This window comes from Hakea prostrata, chromosome 7 (genome assembly GCF_041222555.1).
Source record: "Hakea prostrata isolate BN-2017 chromosome 7, UWA_Hpros_2, whole genome shotgun sequence".
In the NCBI taxonomy this organism is placed as follows: Eukaryota; Viridiplantae; Streptophyta; class Magnoliopsida; order Proteales; family Proteaceae; genus Hakea; species Hakea prostrata.
This window is the reverse complement of record NC_142606.1, coordinates 62,115,400-62,136,246: the sequence shown is the minus strand read 5'-3', so window position 1 is coordinate 62,136,246 and position 20,847 is coordinate 62,115,400. Positions and strand designations below refer to the sequence as shown.

The following is a 20,847-nucleotide window of genomic DNA, read 5'->3' as shown; positions in this document are numbered from 1 at the left end:
AAAGAAAGGGGGAAAAAATGTTTGGTCGAATAACAACCGAAACGGTCAAACCATAGACAAACCGAGTCGAATAGAAAACCGGTTGCTAAAATTTGAAGTGGTGCCTGACTGGCCTTACTTAAGGCCCTTGAAAGTCTTAAACTCTTAATAGTAAAATTCTTAATCCTCGGAAGGCTGAAGAGCAGCCCAGTCACCCCAAGCAGCGAGACCTCCAGGTGCGCGGCGAGAGCCGGGTTTTAGGGTTTTAAGTTTCTTCTGAAAGCATCCGACGTCATTTCTTTCTCATCTGTTCTCCGAGGATAAAACATAGCGTGAGAGCTTCAAAGAGGTAGGAATCTTGGTTTTGCCATGGTTGATGGGGGTTAGAGATGAATGAAGGGTTTATTGTGTTATTTATTTATTTTTTGGTTATTCTTTATCTGCAGTCTGAATCTTGTCTATTTGAGATTGATGAAAGGTTTATTTTGTGACTGATTCCGATTGTGTTACGTTGCAACCCATTTACGGCACTCTGCACCTCAATCCTCATGTTCTGTCTAATAACCGTAGAATGGCTTCTACCCAAAAAAAATAAAAACAAACATAGAATGGCATGAAGATGGAAATGTAAATCGATTTTCTATGAAACGTGTCCATTCCTTGCATTATCGCTTTTCCTGCTTGGTTTTGGTCCTTAGTTTCAGGGAAATAGCGTCTCTTTATTTGTTGTCTTCCATTCTTAACTCGTGAAATTCCAATTTGCTACCTCCTGGCTTTCGGTTTCTACCACTAGGCCAAGCATCAGTTTGTAGTTTGGCATCACTCGAAACTTTGTAACCTATTTCTGAGAACACCTTTATACCTGGAACAGTTGGAAGGGTTTATGCAGCAAGTAATAATGGGATTTCTAGATTATGTAAGGACTAGGGTTAGAAAACCTTTTCCATTTCCACAGTAGCAGGGATTAAGGACCCAAGATGGAACCAGAAGTTAGAGATTCTGCATAAGATTCATAGTTGTCAATGCGATCCTAGATGGTGGAGAACTGCCTAGGCACCTGTATTCTTTTTTCCCTTCTCCCTTATACCTATACATACATTATAAACATCATAAATATATCGTTAGCCAATTGAAGAAACCTGCAGTTACTAATATTATCACCATAATAAGACTTACCAACTGATCCAGGGGCAATTTCTTGGACCAGCCCAAAACTGTTGAGGGGCTGATACAAAGACAAACCTTGTTCATTTGGGTCTTCGGATCTAGCAGGGTTTCCTGATTTAGTTGTTTAAGTCTTATTACATAGATTTATCTAATTGGATAAGACTTAAAGAGTGAGTTCACTTGGTAGTTCATAGTTCTCCTATTATTGCTATTAATGTGGTCTCTATAGGGTTGGATACTTGAATTAATGATAACATTTTTCAGATTTCAAAATCTGTATAGAGTTATGTTTAAGATTTTATTTCAATTTTGAGTCCTAGTTAGTGTTGGGGTTATTGTAATCTACCAATGATCAAATTGAAATTGAAAGATCGTTTTACTGTGCATTAACATTTGTCCTCTCTCCCTTCCTCTCTCATCTCACATTTATTTACATGTTATTGTTGTTCTCTCTTTCTTCCTTTCATGTTCTGATTTCTCTTTCAACTATTTATTGCCGTCATCATGAACTTCTATTTTATTTATCTGTTGATTCACCACTGTTGAGGCATGTTAACAGCTTCAGAAAGAAATGACTTTGTCAAATCTTTATGACTGATATGTTGGGCTTGGTAATCTCGCCGGAGACTATCCTCTTTAGAGTTTAGACAATTGGTACCTTAGAGTTTCAGCCCCAACTAATTCTCCTTTTGTGAGATCAAAGATAGATTTGTATTGGTATTGCTACCAATCCACCAACCCCCAATCAATTTTTCTGCTACGAGACCAGGGGTAGATTCATATTGGTCCTGCTACCACTTCACTAGTAGTAGTCGTAGGTTCTATATATTTGTCTTGCTAACTATTTTGGGGTAGTATTGCTAGTTGTGATCTCTTCAAGAATTTCATATCAAACCATGATTTTGCTTCTGGCTTCTTGTTGGGAAAAATACTGAAACTCAGTTCACTTTTCCCACTTGTATAGAAGATTGACGAAGAGAAGTACGAAAACATACTTATGAATTGGGATATGTGAAAAATGTCTATCTGGGACAAACATGCCTATTTGAAATTACGCAAACTTAATTACTACAAAAATATAAACACAACAATTTACGTGGTTCGGCTTTGCCTATATCCACAGTTATAATGAGACTTCTTCACTATGAGAATGAAGACATACAAAGTATACAATGCTTTGATTTATGACCAAGCCCTACCTTGTATCCAAAAGTGGATACCCTGTATACCCGCTTTGATTTATGACCAAACGCAACCATATATCTAAAATTGAATACCCGGTACACCTTTTCTCAACTCGCACTCTCCTTTTAGAGATTACAAACCAACCCACTATTTCAACACTAATCCAATCACAACTCACTCAACACTTGAGATTACTAAGTGTTATTCTCTTACTTCTTGCTGTTTCTCTCAAGCAGAACCCTCCACCCTCTCTATGAATGGGGTGGGGAGGATTTCTCATGCTTATTTCCTTCTCTCCTTTTTAGTTTTTATTTTACTTGAGCAACCCATGTGAAAAACACAATCTACACTGGAGTCTCTTTGTCAAACATTGGAGCTGCCAACAATCCTCCCTCCTTAATGAGATTTCTCACATATCACAATTCACTAGTATGCTTTTTTGTACTTTATTCTTCTTGCGTTGATCTTTTACATAGGTGGGAAAAGTGAGCCGGGTCATAGTTGTCAAGGCGGCAAGGTGACCAAAGTGGTTGGGGCACCACCTAGGGCGATGAAGTGGTGCCTAGGTGGCAATACGGCGACCAAGCGGTTGGGGTCAATTTTTTCAATACAACTACTTTTAAATTGATAAATTTCTATTTAGCTAAACAAGCATTCAAGGATTACATTCATCTAAAGAAAAAGAAAAAGAAAATAAAAATTCAAGCATCATAATTATGAAATATTATCTCCCCCCCCCCCCCCAAAAAAAAAAAAAATCAAACATAAGTGCATCTCATCAAACATCATTACATATGACCATGAAGATGATAATTGATAATTAATAGATCACATTATTTTGATTTCCAAATCATTCTCCATTTGATGATTTATTGATTCCCGAATTCGAGATGAATAACTATTAAATTCCTATATGGCTTTGTAGAATATAAATTGATGTTAAAAAATAATTAAAAAAAAATGATTTACAAGATGTTAACAAAGTGACCACTTTAGCACCTAGGCTGCAATACGGCGCACGAGGCGACAAAGTGGTAGCTCTTAGACGATAAAACGGCCGAAAATTTGCGTCAAGAAAGTGGGTTGCAAATAAGGTGGTCAAAAACCGCCTTGCTGCTTGAGCAAACTCTTTGACAACTATGAATCGAGTATTGGTATTTTTTTCCCAACAAGTGGTATCAAAACTAGATTCACAACCAGTCGATCCTAATTAAATTGTTCGTGTGATCCTGCATATGACTACTTAAACAAGGGGGTTCGTTTGGGTGGAGGCAACTGGATGATCTGGAAAGCAAAGGTAGAGGACCTATTGTACTGTGAGGACTTATATGCACCCATAAAAGGTGATTCGTCGTAGCCAAAGGAAATGTTTGCTGATGATTGGAAACTCGTGGATCGAAAAGTTGTTGGATTTATTTGACAATTTTTGAACAATTCTGTTTTCCGTTGAGTATGTATAGAGACATTGGCATATTCACTTTGGGAGAAACTTAAAAACTTGTACGAGAGAAAAAAATGCTACTAATAAGGCTTTGTTGATAAAGAAGCTTGTGAATCTCAAGTAGAAAGAAGGAATCCTAGTTGCTTCCCATTTGAAAGAGGTGAAAACCATTTTGAACCAACTCTCCTCTATGAAGATGGCGCTTGAAGATGAGTTGCAAGCCTTGTTACTTCTTAGGTCATTACCTGACAGTTGGGAGACATTAGTGGTGTCTCTTAGTAATTTAACACTTCATGGTAATTGACAATGAGTCAAGTAACTAAAATTCTTTTGAATGAAGAGACAAGGAGAGTATCCTTGATGCAGTCTTAAGAAGGAGTACTCATTACAGAAAACTGATGGAGAAGACTTTCGGACAAGAAAATGAAACAATTCATTATTGCAACAAGGAGGGGCATATGAAAAGAGTGCAGAAAGCTAAAGAGATATGCACTCAAAGAGGAGCAGGAGGAAAAGAAATATGAACACAGTACCACTAGCACCATCTTTTTAGACGGGATGGTATTTAGTTTGTGTCACACCTCAATAGATTTTACTAATGCTCCATCATTTTTGTTTAGAGAGCCTCTCACAATACTAATGAAGCAAGATGTACAACAAGATGATGGAATGTAGAGGGTGGAATATCTATCTACCAGGCTACCACCACATTAGTACATGGAGGTAAATCTGAAAACCGATAGATTGAAACCACGCAAGTGGAGTGATCGCATGATGGAACAAAATTATCAGTGCGAAGGAGAATCCACATTATGATTGAGAGAGACTCATTCGAGGGACTAGCGCTACCGAAATAGTTACACTAGGTAGTAGATATGGTATTGCAACCCAAGTGGTGTATATTGAATGTACATGCATGACGATGGTGTACCCAGAATGGTATATGCACTTCCAATGCGCATGGTGAAGAATGAAGGTAGGCAACTAGGTTGTAGGATTGGTAAACTACGGTGGACAGTTTTATAGCATGTAGAAGTTTGGCAATCATCATTGTAAACAACGTGTGTATGGATACAAAAGCATGACAGGCTTGATCAATTCCTCCTCATGAGTTGGAGGGGGGGGTTTGTAGGTTCTCCTCATTAAAGAAGGTGGGTTGTTGGCAGCCTCAATGTTTGACAAAAAGACTCCCATGCTGGTTCTGCCTTTCACATGGCCTGCTTAAATACGATGAAAAAAAATAAAAGAAAAAGGAGAGAAGGAATGAAAGAAACGTGAGAAATCCTTCCCATCCCATTTATAAATAGGTTGGGGGGGGGGTTTGCTTGTGAGAAACAACAAGAAGTAAGAGAACAACACTTAGAGTAGTAATTATTGTTGGAGTAGTGGGTTGGTTTGAAATCTTTTCAAGGTGGAGAGTGCGAGTTGAGAGAGGGTGTTAGGGGTATCCAATTTTGGATACAAGGTTGGGTTTGGTTTTAAATTTGAGCATTGTATAAGTACATTTTTTGTACTTCTCTTTGTTGATCTTTTACACAGGTGGGAAAAGTGAACTGGGTTTCGGTATATTTTTTTCCCCTTCTCAACACTTCTGCCTCTCTTTTCTGTACATTCTTGTTTAACTTCAAATGTTGAAATGATAGAGTCATTCCCCTTTTCCTGTGTTTCTACTAATTACCTATGTATTTAATTTTATGTAATTTCCCATTATACCATTTCTTTTATCTCTATTTGACTCATATTTTGGCAAAAAGGTGACAGCAGGTTGCCTTGACCCAGATATGGGCCTAGGCGCCTAGGCGGACACTTTGACAACCATGATTCCAATGATGGATCTGGGCTGAAGATGAATTCCTATTAATAGGAGTTTCTGAAAAAAAAAGTAATGAATAGGGAAAAGGAAAGAGTATGAAAAGGGTGGAGAATGGATGTTACTTGCCAGGTCAGGTTAGCAACTAAAGATATTACCAACCTGGGAGCTTCCTTGATATGACTCACCATGCATCAATCTGGTTGTGACTCATTAGACCAAGTCTCATGATGAACATGAACTCTGCAGCAGCAGCAGCTACTGTAGTTGTCATGGTGTCTAGTTGTCTCAGGGGTAAGGGGTAAAAGATAGGCAACATCAGCAAAGCCACTGAGGCAACTAATTACAATCTACAAGTTACTCGTGTGCTAGTCACATACTAACTTAAATTTTACCACATAGATCCCCTTTGAAAGCCCTAACCATCTCTTCCCTGCAGTTTTCTGAAGATCTTCAACCAGGTGATAACCTAACCATCCAATCACACCATTAATTTATTAACCGTCTGATGAGGACATCAGCTATGCGGCAATTTTTAGTCTATCAGTGATGCCAGTGTAGAGATTGGCACATGGCAGCTCCAGTTTGGGTTGACGACGAGTTTACAGGCTATCGGGTTGCTAAAGTCCACTGGTTGGATGAGGAGCACCGCCCATAGGCGTATTTGTTTAATTTCGGTTTAGTTTGGTCCCTTGTGGTTGTTTTCTGTTAATTTGGTTTATTTTAATTTTATTTGGGTTATTTCAGTCTAATTGGGTTTTGGGTCCATCCATGGGTTACAAATAACCTGTGGGTTATTTCCACTTAAGTGTACTTTCTGGTTTTCCAGTTTTGATTCTAATTGTTAAACATTAATGGTGAGTCACCTAGGGTCTTTTTGGGATTTTAAAAATGTGTTTTGAGTTAAATTTCCCCCCCTTATTATAAGAATGTTGTACGCACATCCCATTTAATCATTGAATGAAGAAAGAAAAAGCAGAATTTTATTTCTAACGCTGGTCTCTCACTCTTGCTTTCTTTTTCTGGTTTGAACTCCCCTCAGTTAGTGCTTTCTACCCCCACTCTTCTAGTTTCTGTGTAAATAGGTCGCCTCCCTCTTATTCTGTCTTGCAGCACCTTGCTGCCGTGTCATCTTTCTTTGTTCAACAGCCCCTCTTCCACTGCTTTCACTTTAAATTGGTCCCTTTTGTCATGAAAACCTTCCCTTCCCTTTCCATTCATATTTGTAATGATGTTTTATTCATCCAGAAATTACTTTCTACTAATTATTTGTTGTTCCTATGTCATCCACAAAGTATTTCTAGTGTTCCTTTGTTACCAAAAACTTCCCTTTTCTTCCCCATCAGTAGTTTTATTAATTTTGGGTTCTCCTGGGGTTCCTTTATGGTTCACTCTTTGTTTTTTTAACTTCCCTTTTGTTATTACTGTTCCTTTTCTTCCATTCCTTTCCCGTATTTTTTTTTCTTCTTCCCTTATATTTTTCTTGATAGGATCTATACACTTTTGATGAACTGCTGAATTTTATTGTTAGTTTTAGGCTCTTTGGACTAGGGCAGCAAGTGTTTTCTAAGAATTCTTGTCTAACTTGCACTCAACTAGGTGTTATGTTTCCATGATCCCCATCCCCATGTTTTCTTAATGAGTCTTGTTTAGTCTTGCTTACTAGTTTAGGGCTGATATTGCTACTTTGTTATTTTGTCTAATTTGCATGTTTATCGAATTATTACTTACTGCAGTTCCCTCTTTTATTTGTCATCTTTCATTAGTAATTGTCTAACCTAACAAGACTTGAGTGACTAGTGAGCCCTTGTAGGTTCCCTAGTTTCTAGTGTTCCTCCTGCAACATCATTTCATGTCTGTTGTTCAAATCAAAACCCTAGGTTCCATCTGGGTTGAAATACTAAGCACCCTATTTGGTTTTGGCTACCTCTTTGCATAACCGCCCAAATCAAATGGGTTTTGCTTGAGATCCTATTGCATTGGCCACTAGTCATACTAAGGCTATATCAACATTCAGTAAAGCAAGGGATTGCCTTGATACTCTGAAGGTGCTTGGACTCTTGGGCGATGCCTTCACAACTTTGATGGAAATAGAAACAGAAAAAGAAAATAGAACCAAAACCAGAGAAGTTCTGACAGATTTTTAGCAAATGACAAGCTGAAATAGGAAATCATATCAGTAATGAAGAAAATTGTAGCCAACAACAAGGACACCATATAACATATTTGTCAAGGCAAAACTTTAGGCAACACCAAGCCATTCCTCAGGGAAACCAGGTGGTGCCACATCATGACAACCTTGGGAGTTGGGATATAGTAACTATGTTTTTACTGATGACAATTGCTCATTCGGTTGGAAATATTAGTTGACTTGCTTGACAAAAGGAGAAGAGGAAAAATCTGACTTACCATCCCAAGCTACGAGTCTAATCATAGATCGAGAACTCACGAGATTTGCCAATTACTATTTTGAAAAGGCTAAACGAGATCAATGGAGAACTAAAAAACCATCCCAACTCACAACAAATCTCATTCAACTCAAGATCTCAATTTGGGATCTTAGTTAAACCAGAGTTTGCAACAACTTGATACATAGAAAGGCACAAAACTCAATTAAGACTAGATATGTCACTGCAACTTGACTTTCTGCATCTTATTGTTGGAACTTGGAATCTTAGTTCGAGATTTTGGTTGATTTTTACTGAAAAATTTGTTGGAGTTGCCTTGGCAGATGATTGATGCTCTATCTAGTCTACATCTGCAACCAAGCTAGCCTACCTTCAAGCACATCCAAGATAATGCAATTTGGACATTCCTACTGCTTATTGGATTTTTAAAAAAAAATTTATACATAAAACGTATGATTATTTGACTACTTTTCATGACTAAATAATTTTGTAGACTAGGGTATTTTAGACTTCTAGTTCATTGTAGTGGTTGCAACCGATGGTTTGAGATCTAACTCTAATGTCAACTTGCTTTTTCATAAATCTTAATATCTGATGGTGCCATTGTGTTCAAAAGGCCTAAAATAGGTTCTATGCCAAGTTCCTGCTCCATGCTCCATCAAACCCCCTGAAATGGCCATTTGAGTTGGCCAAGAACAAAGGGTACCAAATTGCAGATAGCTCACCTCAACTATGTTGTTAATTTATAGCTACTAACATCAAGAAACGTCATTACACTGGGAACTTTCCCAACTGTCCCTTGGATCGTTTTTGCTGTTAATATGAATCATAGAAACAGCTGGTTTCCCAAATGAAAAAATAGCAGACGATCCATTCAGCCAGCTGCGACACCCAGCCTGCATTTTTTTATATTGGAGGAAATAGAAAAGGATCCTCTAAGGTTGGTATAATGGATGATAGGATCAGAAACCATCTCCTGTGAGCTATGGTTATTGTTCATGTTTTGTTGAGTAAGTATTCTTCCTCAGGGTGATTCCCTGTTGCTCATTTATACAAGTATATTGGTATTTACCTCCCCGGCTTCCCCATGCCGATCTCTCCTATGGAGGCCATACTCGATTCAGATTAAGAGACTGGCATTCTCCTACAAAATCAGTAATTAAAAAAATATAGTAATTAGGCACGGCATATGGTAACTATAACTTTCAGCTGCAGGTTAAAGGAGATTTCAGAATGTTGTTTTAGCAATTAGATCAATGGGTTAATTGAGTCCTGATTCCTGAAGACTGAACAGGAAGACTTTTAATTTAAAATTTTTTTTTTTTTTGCAAGCAACATTTCAGTCTTGGGCATAAAAATTGTCGTGATACTCAGAAGTCAGAATCATTAATAGTTTCTAATAATTTTTTTCCTTTTAAATTCAAAAAAGCATAGTTGGCATGATGTAATCTTTCAACATCTTCCAGATATTTACTGAAGGATATTTTTTATGGTCTCTTTTGTTATTCTAAAGACCAAGGTCTTCTGGTTTTTTATCATTCATTTGGTTTCTTCACATCATCTAATAGAATGTCATTTTTGGGCCTCTAGTTCATGAAAAATTTCATGCATCTCCTTAAGTTTTATATTCTTATTATAGACCATGATTCTGCACTTCCTATTGTAGGATTACACATAATGGCTGGGAGAAATCGTATGCCTCGACATTCTTTGAATGATGGACGGCGTGAATTCCCACCTGAACGCCCATTTAATCGGGGCCCATTGCCTCCACCACCTCATCCTGCTCTACTAGAGGAAGAACTTGAAATTCAGCATATTGAAATTCGTAGGCTTTTGGCTGACAATCGAAGACTAGCTGAGGATCGTATCGCCCTGCAGCAGGAGCTAGGTCTTGCAAAGGAAGAACTGCATCGCATGAATATCACCATTGCAGATATTCGTGTGGAGGGAGAAGCTCATTCTAGAGAGCTTATTGACAGGGGATTGAAACTGGAAGCTGATCTGAGAGCAGTTGAGCCTTTGAAAAATGAGGCTGGGCAACTGCGTATGGAAGTTCAGAAACTGGATGCCTTAAAAAATGATCTGGATGTTCAAGTTCAGAACCTCACAAAAGATTTGGTGAGGTTACAAGCTGAAAATCGACAGATTCCCAGTATGAGGCAAGAGCTTGATATGCTGCACCAGGAACTTATGCGTGCTAGGTCCATATCAAATTTTATAGCTGCTTTTCATAATTTTCTTTTCTTTCAGAGCCTGCTATTGTTATGGATAGTTTTTTGTTGTACCTCACAAGGATAGACGTGATTTGAAATTTAAATTTTGATAGAAGGATTTTCCTTTCTTTTTTTTTGGGGGGGGGGGGGACAGAACTGCCGTGGAGTATGAAAAGAAGGCAAACATTGAGTTCATGGAACATAGGCAGTCGATGGAGAAGAACTTAGTATCCATGGCACGTGAAATTGAAAAGCTACATGCAGGCCTTGCAAGTGTTGACGGTAGACCATGGGCTTCAGGTATTTCCTTACTTGCCATATGCTTAGTATTTGTTAGCTTGTTGTGGTTGCCTATCCTGCGCTGTTAATTTGGAAGATATTGTTACTCTAAATATAATAGCCATGACCAGTACCAGTCTAATCCTTTCTCTGGTTCTGATTTTATTCCTTGATCTTGATATGTGTTCTGAAGGAAATTAAGTTCCTTTTTGACGATGTTTATGTTCTGCAGAAGAATACCTCAACAGTTTTCCTTTTGAACTTTAATAAATTAATGAAACGGATTTGGTAACCTTTGGCTCACCATTTTCCTGATGGCAATCTTCTTTATGGCCCTAAACTCCTGGCTGTTGAGCGTGGCGTACATCCTTTAACTCAGACCCTATTTTGTTCTTTGAAGCTATTCTCAGCCAATATTAGTCTAATCATCTCTGATGCTAATTCATCCTTGATATTGATCCGTGTTTTAGAGGAAATCAGAATTTTGGTTGAAAAATTTTCTGTTCCCTAGGGGAATACCTGAACCAGTTTCTTCTTTTTTTCTTCCCCCCCTTTTTTTGGGGGGGGGGGGGGTGAAGCAGCTTCACTCAAATGCGACTCTTGTTTCCGAGATCTCTAGGACTACACTAGTATTAAGTTAGGGTGTATGGAGTACGTCTAGAAGTGATTCCCCAATGAATTCTGAATTTATTGACCACTAATTCCCTGGTTTGGGTTTGATTTGGTTATTGGGATAGTGGTTGTTAAATTTGGTGTGTTGGGTCTTTGGTTGAGATGGAGTAGATCTTGAGATACTGATGCATGTCCAGAACCAAATTGGCGAATTTCCCTACTTAGGATTGACAGGTATGGACGTTGGGCCTCTCTGTTTAGCAAGTTCATGTAGTCATGGGCCCATAAGTTCAGCATTCAGGCCAAGTACGAAAATAGGTTTTTATTTTGTTTGAACTAGGTCAGATCTATCAGAAGTAATGTGCCTTAATTAAATAGACCTTATCAGCATTAAATAATGCTTATCAAGTTCCTGATGCACATGAGTAAACAATTGTTATTAGGTTAGTAATAAGAGTCCTATTTATATTCAAGTTAGATCCTATTTTGAGTACAGACTAGGAAAGTCAGTTCCAGGCTATAAATACAAGGCCTATGTGTGTAACAGATTTAGATTTCAGACTAGTAAGAATTCAGATTTCATATTAGAGATTAATAAAAAGAGTGTGTTGCTACTTAAAAGCATGGTGTTAGTAGAGCTTCTCATCAGATTTCTATTTGAAGGGTTCTCCTTCGGTGTGCTTGTAGCCTGCCTCCACCTCATCCATTACCATCTCAATCCATTTTCAAACTTGTGTTATAGGTAAGTAATATTCCATTCCCCATCCCACTCTGTTAATTTTTTGTTGAACATCTGTACCCCATTTGACCACTTCTTTTTACACCCTTGAATCCATATCTCCTAATCCCTCCATCAGATTTCTACCACATTGCAGTTTCATTAATTGTTACTCAATCCCAATTGAGCCTTTTTCACTATTCCAAAACCCTAATATCTTGTTGCCTGGATTCCCAAACCGTAATTAACTGTGAAACCCTAACCCTAGATCCTTAGAACCCTAACTCATAATTCTTCAAAACCCTAGTCCTAGATCCCCAAACCCTAATCATAAACCCTAATTCTGAAACTATAAACACTATCCTTAAATTTTCAAAACTCTTACTCCAGAACTACCAAACCTCAATCCTAGACCCGTAGAACTCTGACCCGGAGTCTGTAATGCCAAACCAGACCCTTTTACAGCCTAACTGAGAGCTCTAAAAACCCTAATTAGAGCAATCAAAGGGGAAACATTCCAGCTTTCAGGTACCTGAAATATCCAGAAACAGGGGTCCTAATCCAGAAATTCAGACTTGAGCTTTAATTCTGTTTTGACCTTAATGGATCCTGAACCCGCCCTGCCCAAAAACCTTTGAAACCCTAAATTGTCTTACTGCTATTCTTCTAAAGATCTAATGGGGCTGCAATGTGGGCCAATGATCAGGGATTGACTCATTTTTCTTCTCTCTCTCTGGGGGGTATGTGTGTGTGTGGAATCCGCATTCAATTTTTAGAATTGGACTGTAAGCCAAAACTGTAGCAGGCTTCTTGAGCTTTGAACACCAAAGAACCTCTCGCATCTTGGACTTGAAACACAAAGGAGCTGATCAGCTCACTGAGCAAACAAAGATTACTCTCAAGCAGGGGAAGGTAGCAGTAGCTGCCTAGTTCTGAAACAGCAAAATTATTACCTCTAGTCCTATTCCATGCTGTCAGGATTGGGGGCATAATTATAATTAGGGATGAGACCAGCCAACTGTGGGGTCCTTAACTTAAAAGGAATACTAATTGTATTCAACGTATTACACAACTCCAGCTACTTGTGTGGGAGTGTGAATAGAGCCCAATCACAATCTAAAAGATTCCTGTACCTTATTTTAAAAGGGGAAATATTTCCAGATGGATTGATTTTGAAAAAGACTTAGCGAATGAGATGTTTTTAATAAAGTTTTACTCAAATGGATTCTATTTTTGAAAAGAATTACCAAATCCCAACTTTTGTGATAATTTTTCCTGCCCAACCAATATTCTACTATGAACTACCCAAATTAGCCGCAAAGTGAAGACTTCTATAAATATAAATTTAGTTAGTATTTTTTTCCCTAATTCAATTCCTAAAAAATAGTTGGACAATCTCATGTTTGGGGTTTTTTAGTAACTTACTCTTAAGAATTACTACTAGCATTCAAAATTAAATTTTTTTCAATAATGTACTTATAAAAAATTGTCTATAATAATTTCTTACCAACTCCTCTTCTTTTTTCCTTTTTTTTTTTTGAAATATTAATTTAAGTAAAAAAATTAATTTTGAATGCTAGTTAACTAACTCTTGGGAGTAAGTTATCAGAAAATTTCTAGTGTGAGATTGTCTAACTATTTTTTAGGAATTGAATTAGGGAAAAAAGTTACTTAAAAAGTTAACAAATACTAACTTTATATAGACTTTACCTTGAGGGTAATTTGGGTACTTTCAGTAGAATAGTGGTTGGGTGGGAAAAATCATCACAAAATTTGGGATTCGGTAATTCCTTTCAAAAATAGAATCTATTAGAGTAAAGCTTTTTGAAAAACATCTTATTAGGTAAATCTTTTCAAAATCAATCCATCTGGAAAACTTTCCCTTTTAAAATTGACCCAAAAACTCCAACTTAATCTGACCCAGTATTGAACTGGTTCAAACTCTAATATGGGGTAAACTGACCAGTTAAGCCTATATTCACATGCCTTTAAAAGGGCCCATTAAAACTTAGACCATGGCATCAAAGGCCCATTACTTAATGAACCCAACCCTAGGCTTGTTGTAAAGAAAACGATCCCAAACAGGTGTTTGATCTGCATCATGCTCAGGCTAAGTCATGCTTGCTTTCGATTGAGAGAGATGTGTTTGTGAGCGTGTTATTGGGGTGTGGGAGTTGCAAAGAGGGTAGTGGGGAACCCCACTCTAGGCCTAGTGAGTGGCCCAATCATGGTTTGAGATCTTGATCTCGATGGGCATCTCAGTGGCCCCAAAATCTGAGATCTCAGCTGTGATGGTGCATTTGTTCCTTGCTCAACTCGGGCCAACTTGGTGGTTCATCTCGGTAGGTTTCAGGGCTCAGTTGGGGCTGAAAATTGGTATTCACCCTATTTTAGACCTACTAAACACACTGGTGGCCTTAGATTTATGAGAAAACTAGTGTTGATGTGGGTTCCTACTCAACCTTAACTTTGAATCAATGCACTAAAGAACATGCAGACGTACTAAACATAAAATACATACTTATGAATTGATATAAGTGAATACATGAAGGTTTAAACTCAAACAATGCATCAAACATGTTCACTTGACAAATAGGTTTATCTATAAGTTGTGCCACGAGAGTTCAAGAGCAACAAAACTAAAATCAAAATTTTTTTATTTTGAATAAAAAAAGGTTAATAACTTAGATTTTTTTTTTGTTTCTGTCGAAGTATAAATCAAGCTAAGTTGTTCAACATATATTTAATCCACATCCAAAGAAGTAGTAAGTTAGGAGTTGTTCCGACCAAAATTCTGATGAAAAATCCAGCAAAATGCACAAATCCAGCAAGAGGAAAGATCTGCCATGAGATGGTCAAGATCAAGTTGAGATGACTCGATCTTGATTGAAACTAGGCGTTGTTATAAGGGAAAATTTCCTTGTTCTACTATATTTAAATTTTTTTCTTGTTAAGGTTGTTTCAAAAAAGTTGTACCTTGATGGGTTTTAATTTTGAAAACATTTACTTACTACCTATTTTAATGATTGTTGTTCCGTTCTAATAAAATTTTTGACCTACTACCTAAAATATCCTTTTTAAAGTTTTTTCTTAATAATTTACTCCTAAAGTTTAGTAACCGCTACACATGTTTTCTAAAAGATTTTTAATGAATTTACTCCTATAATTTTATTACTCATGCTTTATTTAAATATTTTTTATATTTACTCCTATAATTTTGTTACCAATCCTCATGCTTTTTAATTTTTGTTGATAATTTAATCCTTATTAGAAAAAAAAAAAAAGAGTAAAATTAAGAGGTAGCAAAAATCGCTAGCAAAATTCAAATTAATTAAAAATATATTTTTGTAAATTTTAGAATTTTCTTAATAATTTACTCCTAAAAAATGAATAAAATATTATCCCAAAATTTTAATTATTATTCCTACAAAAAAAATAAGATACAATGGATAACAAAGATACTGTGAAATTGGTTTAGCGAAAAGAAATTCACTATGAAAAATTCAATTTGGTTATAAAGAATTTTTTGAAAAGCTTATGATTGGTAATTAAAATAGAGAGTAAATTAATTTTTAAAGAAGTTGAAAAAATGAGAAACAGTAAGTAAATTTTAGGAACAAAAAATCTCTAAAGGATATTTTGGGTAGTTAAGGTTGATACTTTTATTAGAGGGGAACAAAAAGCATTAAAATAGGTAGTAAGTAAATATTTTCAAAATCAAATCCCACTCAAGGTAAAACTTTTTTTAAACAATCTTATCAAGTAAATCTTTTTAAAATATGGAGATCAAGGAAATTTTCCCTTTTTTTTTTAACTAGGGGTTGACCAAAATCCCCGTTGAACCTAGATCTTGGCCAGGATTTTCAACTTTATTCATTTTGCTTCCCGTCTTGTCTTGATTCTTGAAAAATCTAGATATCTTGCGAGGTCTTGTGAGTTGTATAACCATGGCACAATATGCATTGGATTCAAAAGATTAGAGGTCAACAACCTATGTAACCTGTCCCTATACTTATCTTAGGAAAATAAGCCCCAACAGGTGTTGAATCTGCTTACTGAGATATAAAGAGAATGCGATTAGACCTCCCAACAAGTTGAATCAATTTTCAGCCACACAGGAACTAAAACAAAACTATTGTCAACACTGTTTGGTTGTGATCTTTAACTGTGTTTAACCCCTCCAGTTCTGGGTTAGATCATTCCCAGCAAATACTGTGAATCCGTGATGGATCACTTAAGAGGGAAAGAATGACCTTTGGCTTTCTACCAACTGTCTGGAAGAATCCCATGGATTTCCCACCCTTAACTGAGGCAGTGTTTGGCATGATTTTTATTTTTGATTTTTGCCTGAATAAATAGAAATGGTGGTATTTGGTGCACAATTTACACAGCCTATTTCTATTTAAAAAGAGCTGAAAAAATACAGTAATTAAAAATAGGTCTCAACCTGTTTTTGATTTTTTTTTTGTGGAAATGAGTTTCATATGTTTTTTGTGGTGCTTCTTAAAGCACATGTGATTGTAATGGTTAAGAGTGAGGCTAAAAATGTAATTTAAATTTCAAATTAGATATAACTGTTCTTGTTCCACAAATCCCAAAAACCATTGCTTTTACAGCCTCTCTTCCGGCAGCTCTGGCTTCTTGCTACCCACGTAAGCAGGCAGGTTTCTGCTGACCCCAAAAAAAAAAAAGAAAAAAAAAGACAGGATAGGTTTCTTCAATTTAATCCATTCTATGCCATCCTGACATGTTTCCGAAAATGATGGTAGTGGTTGTAACGGTAGGAAGGGTGAAAGTGCAGAGCTGCGGCGTGGTGAGGAACAACGCAAGCACTCAGGAACTGCTGATGGCGTTGAACTACACATGTGGGGCAGGGGCAGACTGCACGCCCATCCACTCAAACAGTCTCTGGTATTAGTGGTGGAAGCACAAGCTTCTGGTACTTGCGACTTAAGCAGCACCACCTATATTGCCATTTCCAATCCCAGTTCGCTCTCTCTCGTCTGTTTGTCTCTCTAGGGTTTGCTTTGCCTAAGTAAAATTAAATTATCACTCAAGGAAACTTCTCTTGAAATTTGTTTATCTCAGTCCACGAGCTGATAAATCAGAGTTCTTACCTCTGCATCTGGGAGCAGGCAGTGGGGATCTTTTGGCAAGCAAGATGATTTACCTAGAGAATCTATGCTAAGAATAATACACATACGGTTTTTCCCACTCTTTGGAGGCAATCATCATAGATCATTCTCCAAGGAATTTGTAGCATCTTTTCGGCAAGAAAGAGAATCACTGCAAATGAGATTTAGATCAATAAGGTTTCCCCCAGAAACTTTAAGCAATTCTGAACGTCCAGGTTTCTGGTATAGATGCCTATATATATGAATATTTGATAAACAAAGAAAATACATGAGTCAACAACCACTGTTTATTTGAAGTTTTGATTATTTATCTGTATATCTATGTTTTGCTGCAGTTTATGGATCTTGCATTTATCCATCTTCTCCTAGTTATGCTTATTGTGAGGCTAAAACAGTAATCCATTGTCGCGTTGCTCCTGGCCACGCACCAGGTCTAGGCTTTCACCCTTCCCACATAAACATGCAGGTTTCCTCATTTTTACAGAATGACGGACCAAACACATTTTTGGTAGAAAACTTTTTTATTTATTTGTTGCCAAACGTTTTTTGCTTTTTGACCCAAAATGATTTAAGTACTGATTTTTGAAAAATTGGTAAAAATAAAAAATGAAAACCATGTCAAACACTGCCCACTGGCAAATCTGAATCTCACAGACTCAAGCTAAATATTATTAGTCAAATTCTCATACAAGGCTGTAGCCAATAAAAAACTATTATATAAGACTCAAAAACTGAATCCGATCTGACTCAAAACTCAGGAACGTATATTATGATCATCTGTAATATGATTCTCTCTCTCTCTCTCTCAATATAAAAACATAGCATGATAGTTATGGCAAATTGTTTGTTTGGTTGTTGGCACATTTAACCTTCTGAGTGATGCTTCAACAGAATTCCTTTGATATTTCAAGTAATAGGCAGTGATGTAATCAGTTCACAGTTTTTTAGGTGTGATTGTCTTCCTTTGCTAATGGTTTGAGACATTTTGATGGAAAGGGTTCGTAAGATGGTTTTCCTATCGCCCAGAATCGTCCAGCAATTAAATCAACAAATGTATGGGATGCCTATGGGTTGCTCTGATCTATAGGAGTTGGAGGGAAACACTAGGAAACAATTTATGGACTTTATGGGATGATAGGAAAAAGCTTATGGTGTTAACAAATCCCCATGATATGATTTTGAGATATCCAGAATAAATATGGGATGTGACAATGAGATGTAGGGTGTATCAAGGATTTCCTAGGAAACCTGCAGTTGGGGTAAGGGGAGGTTTAACGTTGATTTTTGGAATGGTTTGGGTTGTGGGAATTCGGGTAACAGAAAGTGAAAGGATTGTTTGGGAAAATTTAGGATTATCCAAATAGAATTGGATTTGAGAATGGATCTTGGGCAATCTTTGGATCTTTCCTTTTCTTTTTCTCTTTCATTCTTTCTTTTCTTCTTTTCTTTCTTTCTTTTCTTTTTCTGTGTTTCAGACTTGCCACAAGTCAGTTGGGAGGAGAGAGGGGCTGAGAGGGTTGGAAAAGGGGAGGGAGAGTGTTGTAGGGTAGGGGAGAGGGGGGAGGGGTAGGGGTAGGGGTAGGGGTAGGGCAGTATCATAGGGGGTAGTTGGAGGGTTTTAGGGTGTCGTGGGGGCCTTTTTTTTTTCTGCAGGGGAAGGGGAGGGAAGTGGTCACAATGGAGGTAGGGGGAGTGGAAAGGGTTGTGCATACCTGATTTGAAGGGGGGAGCTGCTGTAATGTTGCTGGCTTGCCTACTAGTCCATCCAGACTTAAGAAAATACAAAGAAAGAATAGTTTTATTTATAGCCTACTAAAAGACTCCATCCTAGGTGGGTTTCCTTTATAGATTAGGATTCGGTTACGAAGAATCTCAACTGTTCAAGTAAATATTTAAAGATCTAACAGAATCTCCTTGAGAATAGATTCCCCCTAAGACTCAAATACTAAAGGAACTCTTGTAAATAAAGACTTGCAAGAATCTATCTTTAAAGAGGACTCCCAAGGACTCAAGAAATTATCCTTAACTCAAACTGGACTCCTAACTAATCAAGACTCTTCTAAAAATTAAAAGAAAATACTGAAAATTGAAATCAGCAACTAATTAAGGCTTGGATGGACCAAACTACTACTCTTGGAGGGTTAGGCCAGCAGTAGATGCGTAGCTTTGGAGTGGCTTTGGGGGCCAATCCAGGGGTTCGGCAGGGGCCTAAATTATGGTTCACATCACATTTTCTGCCCTATAATTGGATGTTGAGTAAACCTTTCTTTAGCTTCTCCAAATGTAGACCTGTACAAGTACCTGACTATGTCCCATACCACTGGAATTTATCAGGGTTTTATTTTTTAATTTTTTTTATTTCTCCCCTTATTGACATTATTTACAGACTTCTGTTACCTGGAGGCCTCTTTTCACAACTATTAGTCAAGTACCTCCGCTTTAGAGATCCCTTTTAAATTAGTTTGTCTTTAAACCATAACAGGAGAATAATGTGGTCCTGCATAATTCTATGCCCACAGTTCTGTGGTAAATACATCTTTACATGTTCATGAATAATAGATAGGATAATTGCTAGTTTGTATCTTTTGGGTTGTTGCCTTTCACTTATTCTGTGGATGTATGGTGACTTAAGGTGGAGCTTACAGGAACAAACTAAGCAGCCCTGACAGAGGGTTTCCTTCTGCTTATGGGAATGGATATGGGTCTCATCTGGTATGGATAGTTATGAATCTCTTCAAGTTTGCTTTTTATAGTTTTCAAGTTCCTGATGAGGAAGTGTCTTATTTGTTTTCAATGTGTCATGTTATATATTTTCAGAGTGTTGCTGACAAAGGTCCTTTATATGGTGCTGGCTCTGGTTCATGGGGGCTTGAGAATCCGCACCCTGCACGTTGCTGAGATCAGGATATTTCTATTTGAAGTGGACAAATAGCACCTGCTATTTTGTTGCTTTGTTCCCTGGAACTCAAATGTTTAGAAGTGTCACATTGAAAGGTGCATGTGGCATCAGATATCTATTAAGAGAATGTTCTTAGCAAACTGGAAACTGTGCTCAAATAGGATTTGTAATGCCTTGTTGGTTTTATTTTGCTAAAGAATCGTTACTTTGAAATGAACTATAGGGTATTAGACCCAGCTGTTGTTAGGAGTTGTTGGTTTTTATTGCCATTAACCTTGACCTATGTTTTAGATGCTATATTTTATGGAGTTCTGATTATACTTCTTTTTCTAAATGTGTATTTGCATCTGTATTCGGTGGATGGCATAAGTATTGCATAAATTTACATTGAAGCAGGAGGGTCTTCAGGCTTCTTTTATTGGTGGATGTGACTGTAGATGATTATTGGATATGCTTTTTACAGCTGTCACTGGATCATAGTCTTGGTATGATGGATAGTCTGTAAACTTGGAGTAAGGGTTGCTGAGTTGGTCATTGCTTTAGTGTGGCCTTCGGAGAATAGGGGAAGAAAGTAGTTTATCACAGACCTATTTGAATAAAAGGCCATTTCACAGTCCCCCTGCGATGATTTAAATAGCAGACCACTTCCAATGCCATGCTGTTTGTTGCTTCTTTAATGGTCTTCATTTGGGACTAGGATGTGTCGGTCTTATCTGTTGGATTTCAAGATTCTTGAGGGTTTGATTATTGCTAGGTTGAAGACTAGAAGTCTTGAGGGTGAAGCTGGTATCTGTGACAGCTGTTTCTTTGACTTCAATTTTGATGCACCACACGATAAGTCAATCTTTAGTTGGCATGTATGGCGAGTGATGACCACAATGTGCATGGATATGCCAAGATCTGAGCCTAGGAAAATGTGGATTGGAAAAAGGAATGTGGTAGTTTTTTTTGTTGTTTGCCTATTGGAGAGTGGATTAGAGCCTCAATACTTTGTCATT

At 37.3% G+C, this 20,847-nt stretch overlaps 1 protein-coding gene across 1 annotated transcript; it reads left to right on the top strand.

Annotated features, from left to right (window-relative positions):
• Positions 1-149: 149 nt before the first annotated feature.
• LOC149011608 (protein FLX-like 3) lies at positions 150-19,929 on the top strand. The gene is made up of 5 exons (XM_089160404.1): positions 150-328; positions 9,657-10,194; positions 10,361-10,506; positions 19,583-19,662; positions 19,768-19,929. The coding sequence occupies exons 2-5, from the start codon at positions 9,668-9,670 to the stop codon at positions 19,846-19,848; spliced, it is 834 nt and encodes a 277-aa protein (XP_089016530.1). The 5' UTR covers positions 150-328; positions 9,657-9,667; the 3' UTR covers positions 19,849-19,929.
• Positions 19,930-20,847: the final 918 nt, after the last annotated feature.